The sequence below is a fragment of the Palaemon carinicauda genome, chromosome 4 (genome assembly GCF_036898095.1).
Source record: "Palaemon carinicauda isolate YSFRI2023 chromosome 4, ASM3689809v2, whole genome shotgun sequence".
NCBI classification, from domain to species: Eukaryota; Metazoa; Arthropoda; class Malacostraca; order Decapoda; family Palaemonidae; genus Palaemon; species Palaemon carinicauda.
In genome coordinates, this window is record NC_090728.1 from 162830313 (window position 1) to 162840312 (window position 10000).

At 34.1% G+C, this 10000-nt stretch overlaps 1 protein-coding gene across 1 annotated transcript in view; it reads right to left on the reverse strand.

Annotated features, from left to right (window-relative positions):
* Nucleotides 1–7949: 7949 nt before the first annotated feature.
* LOC137639178 (uncharacterized) overlaps nt 7950–10000 on the reverse strand; it is a 22685-nt gene continuing 20634 nt past the window's right edge. The window contains exon 3 of the mRNA XM_068371467.1: nt 7950–8513. Within this exon, the coding sequence (XP_068227568.1) occupies nt 8146–8513 (368 nt within the window). The 3' untranslated portion in view covers nt 7950–8145. The remainder of the gene's footprint in view (nt 8514–10000) is intronic.

Below are 10000 nucleotides of genomic sequence, written 5' to 3' on the forward strand. Positions count from 1 at the left end.
TCTCTAGCGGTAGTATCTCAACGGGTGGCTGGTGCCCTACTGTTATATATCCCATTCATCTATTTATCTATTTGCTGTTATCCTTCAGATAATCTAAAATGATTCAAAAGTATCCCTTGAAAATCAGGCTATTAGATGTTTGCTGTTCACTTTTTTTCAAGAAGTCTAAAAGACATCAATGGGCTTGGAGCATCCACGGTCTAGGATAAACCTAGATCTAAGGTATACCTAGACCGTGGGAACAACCATGAGTCGAGTAAATAGTTTCAAAGGTTTGGACATCCAATATTAAGTAAACAGAAACCAAAGCCTAATGGTTATTAAATCAAATAAGGAATCATATTTCTGATTAATTGCTATTTCCTACGACACTGGGAGAATTGTAAGTAACACTGTTGGTACATAACCTGAGCATTCGAACGTCGTCTTCAGTCATTTTTATCTTTTTTATTTTTCTTATCATTTTATTTTATTCACTTCATCTGAATATATATTTTGCGAAGTTAATTTCCTCTGTTGTTCTAAATTCTGACTCATTTTTATAACAAAATTATTTAGATCAAAAATTTCTCGCTATATCCATTAATTTATAATTAAATAATTTTTCTTTCTGACATTTCAACACAGCTAAAAAAAATCCAAACCATTTAATTTTCAAGATCTTTTATATTGTCCATTCTTGGGAAATAATTTGTTTTTGTTAAGTAGCAGCTAAATTATACATTCTTGACACATACTGTACAATAGATTGTACAGGAGTACGTGTGTATACACATATACACCTACACAAAAAGAAAGTTTGTGTTTGTGTTTGTGTGTGAACCGTGTGAATCTAAAGAGCCCAATTAACGAAAGTATATCTGCAATTAAGTGTTTCATTGCTTCTTTTCGGGGCCTAATTTGACCTTGTTTCAAGTATTATTCTGTCTGGTCTTCAGTTGCTGAATCTCATCTTAATTTGTTGGACAAGATCTTACGCTCTATTACATTTCTTTGTTCTTGATATAGATATTAATCTCCGGCACTGTCGTTCAGTTAATTCTTTAGGTATGTTGCAAAAGAATTTTCATAGTTCTGACCATCCTTTGCTTTAAAATCTTCTCAAACAGTACTATCCTGCTCGCAATACTAGGTGGAAAGGTTTAAAGACAGCTCATGAATGGCAGAGGCAAGGAACAGTGATATTGCCCTATCAAGCAGGACAATTCCCAAGAGACTGACCTTATATTCATAGGATCAGCGCTCAAACCCCATCTCCACCCAAGCTAGGACTAGGGAGCGTCAGACAATGGCTGTTGTTGACTCAGCAGATAGACTCCCTCCAAACCCTCCCAACTTACCTCATAAGGATGATGAGGTTGCAGCGACCAAAGGAACTAACGAATTTTGAGCTGGACTCGAACCCCAGTCTGGTGATCACCAGTCAGGGCCGTTACCACATAGGCCACCGCTACCCTCAATTCTAATAATCATGCCTTTTCCATCAGGATGTTCAATACTACTCAGTATTCAAGAAGTTTCATTCCAGCTACGACCAAATCGTGGAATGATCTTCTTAATCAGGCGGGTGAATCAGTGGAACTTCGGAGTTCTAACTGGCAGCGAGTGTTTTTATGTCGAACAGGCTGACATAGATCTGTTTTTGATCAATTCTAATGGTGTTACTGTTCTTAGAGTATTTTGTGTTAGTTGTTCATTACTTCTCTTGTAGTTTATTTATTTCCTTAACGCATTTCCTCACTGGACTATCTTTCCCTGTTGGGCTTACAGCATCCTATTTTTCCAACAAGAGTTTTAGCTTAGCTAGTAATAATAATAATAATAATAATAATAATAATAATAATAATAATAATAATAATAATACATTCAGTGTGTTGGTATGTCGTAGCTTAAAGGCAGATGACTTGTGTCGAATTTGCAAGGTTCGATGTCAAGCCTAGGCCCACCTATACATCTGGTTGAGAATAAGTGCCAACGTTGTTTGAGGTCATTGATATATATCGTAGAGTTCTTGCGGTTTCTTACTGTATAACTAATAAGAATCCACATTTTTTTTATAATCTAGTCAATGGGAAAAGATTTCACTAAAGTATGGCATAAAAGAATAAATTTTACTTGACATATATTATGAATAACAGGATTCCTTGAAATGTATCATCTTAGGACTTTTGCTGTATCATTGCTAATGACTGCGTAAGCATATGACTGAGTTTAACTGTCATTTTTTTAGTTAAGAAATTTTCTCAATGAATATTCTTATTAATTTCTTAAGAAATATATAAGTACATTCGATTATAAGAAAGTACACCAGTAGTTCTTAATGGGTGTATGATGCTGTTTGTGTATGAAATCTTGCATTGCCTTAACTGTATTCCACATTCATTTTCCTGAATGTTCCACTAAGAGATGCTGAGCAAAACACAGAACCAGTGTATCCTAGACTGCGCCAGTGTCGCCTAGTGTATTTCAATATGCATGGTCTACATGGCAATATTAAAGACATTGTATTTGCCTCCAAAAAGTACGATAATATATTATGTTCAGAAACTTTGATTTCTCAAAAGAGATCTAGGTTTTAAGAAACCAATAATTTAGATGTCATTCCTAGGGCCAGGGGAATGGTGCTGTAATATAGGACTGAGCACCCTGCTTCTAATTAGTTCAGAAATAAATGGGAATGTTATGAAATTCAGGTCATTAAAGTTTATGGCAGGCATAACAATTTTTGTGCTCTATGTATCGGAATCCAGACTTGGATGATTCTATCTTCAATTGTCTTCTTACTACTATGCCTAAGATACAAGAAGAGGGTAGAAAGGAATCTTTTCTGCTTGTGGGTGATTATAATGCTCACAGTAGGGAGCGGTTAAATTCTGTTTTTCCTACTGATCTCCAGGGCACAAGAAATTCAGACTGCTTTTTAATCAGCCTGAGAAGAAATCATAAGTGAGGCTACTCACAAGTCTGGTGATTCTTTGGACCTAGTATGCACTGATATTCTTGATGTCATAAACAATATTGGTCTTCCAGTTATGTTGTGTGATCATGTCTTGGTTTCTTTATTGATTAAGACTGACCAGCTTGCTCCTTGTGTGCCATACTCATGTAGGGCAATTTTAAAATCTTAAGCTGACTGGAATGGCATTTTGAATGAACTTTGCATTTGAATTGGTAAGAATTGTATAAAGGGGTTGAGTCTGTCGATCTCTTAAATGAAAATATGGTCAACGTAATTGATAGGCGTATCTCTACTTGTGTGTTGAAATACCGATTTAAGGACAAACCTTAGTTCAATGAAGATTGAAGACGTGCTTATTTTGAGAAACGGGAGGCTTATCGTCTTTGGAAAAGTATCAAATCAAATTTGACGTGGAATAACTATACTTGGCTAAGACCTGTTGCTCAGAGAGTTTATGCTTCAACTGAAAAGGAATACAGTTTAATTATAAACGAAACCCTTTCTGGTACAACCCAGGAACATTAGTTGTGGACTACCCTTAAATCTCCAATCTTTGGTGTAGACGTAATAGTTCCTCCTTTACTTAAACCCCTTTGGCTGATGTGTTGGACAGTAAGTAGTGTAATGAGAAACTTTTCCTGTTTTCCTGAGGCTAAACTAACTAGTTTAGCTTTTCGGTCTTGATGGACCTTGATGCTTATGTAGATGTAGACCCAAGTAGTATTTTTCCTTTTTTTTTTTTTATAAAGACTGCTGATTTCTTAGATCATAAGTTGTCTGTTATTCTTTACAAGTTAGCAAGAAGAGGTAATTTTAGCACTTGTTGGAGAATTGGTAATGTTACTCCATTAGGTAAATGTGTTTGTGGTAGCTCTAGTCCTGCTGATTACCACTCAATTTCCATAATTCCCACATTATGTAGTTTTTGAACGTCTTTTGGTAAAATGTCTAAATAGGTATGCTGAAGGTAATCACCTGTTCCCTAATTTGCAGTTTGGCTGTCAGAAAAACCTCGTGGCATTGGATGCCCTTTATATAGCTTTCAATGCTGTGTTTAGAAAATTCATAAGGTTAACCTTGATTTTAATGCTGCCTTTGACTTGTTTTCAAACTTAAACAGATGGAAGGAGATGGGTCTTTTCTTAGAATCATTATTGAATTTTTAAGTAATAGATCATAAAGATTTTTTTGATGGGTGCCATAGTAGCTACAGGAATATAATATCTGGTATACCTCAGGGTGGCGTCTTCGGCCGATTACTTCTCGTACTATATGCATTATGTTGTTAGGCTGAGAAAAAAAAAAAACTTGTTGCCAAAGCAGATGATGCTACTCTTTTTGCATTAATTCCATCTCCTGAATGTAGATCTGTGGTTGTTGAATCTTTTGATAGAGGTCCAGCTAAAATTAGTGTTTGGTGCAAACTGTTCGGGATGAATTTGAACTCTTACAAAACTGAAAGCATAACAGTAAGTAGGTCAAGGACAGTGGCTCCTCAACATCTAGATCTTAGCGTTGACAATGGCTCTTCAACTATTACAGCTAATGTAAATTCTAGGTGTGATTCTTGACTGAAAATTTACTTTTTAGAAACACCTCCGGTCTGTTTTTTTTTTTTCTGCAATTCCAAAAAATTGGCATATTCAGAAAGTCTCTTAAAGTATCTTTGTGATCAACCAGTCCTGATGAAATGTTCTAACTCTTTCCTTCTACCTTTTCGAGTATAGTTGTCCTGTCTGGTCTCCAGATGCAGACTTTCATCTTAATTTTTTGGACAAAATCTTTTGGTCTATCAAATTCATCATTCTTCATTTGGATATCAATCTTTTGGTATGCAGCATAAGATTTTTTATGATTGTGATCATATTATTATTATTATTATTATTATTATTATTATTATTAATTGCTAAGCTACAACCCCAGTTGGAAAAGCAGAATGCTATAAGCCGAGGGACTCCAACAGGGAAAATAGCCCAGTGAGGAAAGGAAACAAGGGAAAATAAAATATTCCAAAAACAGTAACAACATTAAAATAAATATTTCCTAAATAAACTATAAATACTTTAACAAAACAAGAGGAAGAGAAATTAGATAGGATAGTGTGCCCTAGTGTACCCTCAAGCAAGAAAACTCTAACCCAAGACAGTGGAAGACCATGGTACAGAGGCTATGGCACTACCCAAGATTAGAGAACAATGGTTTGAATTTGGAGTGTCCTTCTCCTATAAGAGCTGCTTACAATAGCTACCGTTACCAAGAGGAGAGTAGCCACTGAACAATTACAGTGCAGTAGTTAACCCCTTGGGTGAAGAATTGTTTGATAATCACAGTGTTGTCAGTTGTATGAGGACAGAGGAGAATATGTAAAGAATAGGCCAGACCATTAGGTGTATGTGTAGGCAAAGGGAAAGAACCGTAATACTGTCTGGCCAGTCAAAGGACCCTATAACTCTCTAGCGGTAGTATCTCAACAGGTGGCTGGTGCCCTGGCCAACCTTTCCAGACTGTACCCTATTAGATATGCTGTTAATTCTAGCAGTTTTGCCTTCTCCATCATAAGATTCAATACTACATATTATTCTAGAAGTTTCTCAGGTGTGACCAGATTGTCAAATGACCTTACTAATGTGGTGGTTGAATTTGAGGAATTTCAGAAGTTCAGACATGTTGCAAATTCTTTTCTCTTGAACAGGTTGACATACGTCTCGTTTTATAGTTTATATATCACTGATCGACTTTGTTTTCATTGGTCTTAAAAGTATTTTTTTAATTTTTTTTCTTTTCACTAATTACCCTTATTCATTGGGCTACTTTCCTTGTTGGAGCCCTTGAACATGTAGTATTCTGCTTTTCCAATGAGGTTTGTAGCTTGACGAGTTATAATATATATATATATATATATATATATATATATATATATATATATATATATATATACACACATATGTATATACACTATATGTATGCTTATATAAATGTGTGAGTATATATTTACTGCTGTATTTTTGGGCTCTTTAACATAATTCAATTTCGGTTACCTTTACTAGGATTAGTTATCCTGTGTTTGTCACTAGCAAGATTTGGGAATCTTGTTATATAATGAATCATTTGCTGTTGTCTTCTAACAGTGTTAATGTTCAGGTTGATGCATTCTATACTCTTATGTTTTACTTTGCATTACACATACACATGTACATATATGTATGTGTATATATATATATATATATATATATATATATATATATATATATATATATATATGTATATATATGTATATATATGTATATTATACATATATATATATATATATATATATATATATATATATATATATATATATATATATCCCTTTCTTAGACTTACTACCTGCCCTAGGTACGTATATTCATTATCACTCTCTACAGGTTCCTCCATAACCCTTATTTGTTGTCTCTGCATTTTCATTGAACATGGCCTTAATTTTACTCATATTCATTTTCTGTCCTATATTCATGCTTTCTCTATTCAAATCTTCTATCATCCTTTCCAATTCCAGCCCATGATTCACTAAATAGAACTATGTCATCTACAAATCATAAGGTATTTTCAATTAATGTAAATTCCTACTTTTTCACAATCTGAATTCTTATAAACTTCTTCAAGACACCCTGTGAATAATTTAGGATAGGTTGGGTCTCCCTGTCTAACTTCTTTCTCAGTTTGAAGTTTCGCATTATCTTAACGTAGTTTTAGAATTGCTGTACTTCCCATATAGATATATTTAAGTGTTTTAACATAAGATTCATCTATTCCTTGTCTTTGATCTTTCATTACTGCTGAAGGTTTGGCAGAATCAAAAGTATTCTCATATTCTATATATATATATATATATATATATATATATATATATATATATATATATACATATATATATATACACACACACACATATATATATATATATATATATATATATATACATATATATATATATATATATATATATATATATATATATATATATATACATATATATATATACACACACACACATATATATATATATATATATATATATATATATATACATATATATATATATATATATATATATATATATATATATATATATATATATATATATATATATCATAGAGGGAGTGGAACCCTGGAGACGCTAGCCTTCATCCTGGCCACTAACCACTTCAGTTCATTACATACCGAATACAGATTGATTTCTTATGGCAAGAAAGACATAATCAATCTAAAATCTGGAATAGAAAGCTCCATGACGTTCTGTCTCTTATCTGGATTCGTACTCGATTTTGACTGATGACATATCAACTATCTAGAAATGAATTAATTCAGCTTTGATTATAATTTCGTACGAAGTAAAATGTTTTTAGATTGGATTTTTTGGCCGTTTTTAATACAAATAACATATTTCACTAGATGTTCATAATAACACCATAGTTCAGACACAATAGTTTACATATCCGTCTCTCGGTTTCCTCTTTATCAACATAGTCTTTTCTCTTTACACGCCAACGCTGATATAGGAGATAATAGACAAGCTGCTGCAGCTCTGTGCTTTGTTATACAGTATGCAAAGGCGAGTTGCTTAGCTGAACAAAGGAAGTAAGCCTTTCCTCTCTTTTGGTCAGAGTGGGTTGCTGTTCAAGGTGACTAGTATAGCTAACCTATAGAACTTTACCTGTTTCATTGAAACTACTATCAAAAATTCGCCTTAACATTTAATAGGATCCTCCTCAGTTATGCTAGTTAATCTTTTGTACCTATTCTATTATTTTTTAGATTTTCAAATAGTTTATTAAGATATAATTTAGGTTCTAGACAGTGCTACTTAGGTAATTTGAAGCCACGTGAGGCTGGTTATCCTCAAAACATGTAGTACTTCTAGAATGCATAATTTTTACAGTATAGCTTTTATCATAGTGTTTTGGGGACGTTAATATTTTCTTATTTTAGATGGGTAAAAATCGCTACAGGGTCATATGTATATAGTTTATTTACACCTATTCAAGGCATTAAATGTTGATCCGCTAATCTAATCTTGAAACAGACGAAATAACTGATTCTCACAATTTTCAGAAATTTTCCGAAAACCATGTCTTTGTTCCCTTCGTGGTGATAGTCGCACGAAGGACAAATCTTCCATTAATATCTCCTATCATTGTCTACCAGCACTAGCCGATGAATCTGTAAGACCAAAGAGCACTCGGATAAGAATTCCATAGGCCTAGCTCATCGGAAACCCAAGCTGTGAAGTAGTTGCAATTCCAGGTAAAGGTCTGGTAGTTGTCGACGGTGAAGCAATCTTTAGAGCCATTTTTATTAGAACAAGGGAAGCCCTTCTTCTTGCTCAGCTGATCTATGACATCCTGGACCTCGTCTATGTTCTTGTCGAGATGCCCGAGCAGGACCTTGTAGGAGTAGATGCCGTTTCGGTCCTCTGAACAGCCTAGTTTTGTTCCGACGACGCCCTCGCTACCGTAGTACCAGTATTTGCTCACGCCGTTGCTGTCGGTGAAGCCTATTCCCGAATGGTAGCTCACTGGAAGAAGAAGGAATGTATGAGTAGGTCACAATGGATGAGGAAAATAACACCTCTCTCTCTCTCTCTCTCTCTCTCTCTCTCTCTCTCTCTCTCTCTCTCTCTCTCTCTCTCTCTCTCTCTCTCTCTCTCTCTCTCACACAATAAATATAAATATATTATATATATGCATGTGTGTTTATATATATATACTGTATATATATATATATATATATATATATATATATATATATATATATATATATATATATTCTTTGTGTTATAACCACTAAAAAGAACATGGATACGAGAGCAAATTGAAGTAGAGGATATTCTAACAAAAGGTAAGAAAAAGAAATGGACATGGGCAGGACATATAATGAGAATGACAGACAATAGATGGACATTAAGAATAATAGATTGGGTCCTGAGAGATTATAAAAGAAGCAGGGGAAGGAACAGAAGACGATGGATTGACGAAATAAGAAAGTTTGCGGTTGTGAACTGGCACAAAAAGACCATAAGCAGACGCAAGTGGAAGAACATGTTTGAGGCCTTTGTTCTGCAGTGGACTAGTAACGGGTGATGATGATGATGATACAGATTAAACTGTTTCCTCTATTATTATTATTACTAGCCAAGCTACAACCCTTGTTGGAAAAGCAAGATGATATAAGCCCAAGGGCTCCAATAGGGAAAAATAGCCCAGTGAGGAAAGGAAATAAATAAATGATGAGAATAAATTAACAATAAATCATTCCAAAAACAGTAATAACGTCAAAACAGACATGTCCTATATAAACTATTAACAACGTCAAAAACAGATACGTCATATATAAACTATAAAAAAATTCATGTCAGCCTGGTCAACCTGAAAACTTTTGCTCCAACTTTGAACTTTTGAAGTTCTACTGATTCAACTACCCGATTAGGAAGATCATTCCACAACTTGGTAACAGATGGAACAAAACTTCTAGAATACTGTGTAGTATTGAGCCTCATGATGGAGAAGGCCTGGCTATTAGAATTAACTGCCTGCCTAGTATTACGAACAGGATAGAATTGTCCAGGGAGATCTGAATGTAAAGGATGACATGCATAATGAACTAGCAGAGGCTACTCAACTATTAGGAGCAAAGGCCCAGTTAGACGAGTGCCAATTTAGGCAGAGGTCCGGATAGATATTTTACAGGCAGTCACGATAATAAAACCACTAATCTACGTATGGCATAGTGTTCCCTTATGATTTTTATTCATTTCATATTCACTCTTTTAAATAGTAAAAAAAATCAATATATTTTATGCCGCTTAGTGATAAATGTTACACTTATATAAAACATAAGATTTGGAGTGTTCCTCTCAACTAACATTTTTTAAACAGGAATTCATTATTGGGAAAATAGAAATAATCTTGCTGTTTTGTGTTTCGTTCCTTCACTGAGAAAAACTAAATTTCTGACACAGAAATCGTTGTATTTTCCCTCAAAATGAAAATTTAGAATTTTCAG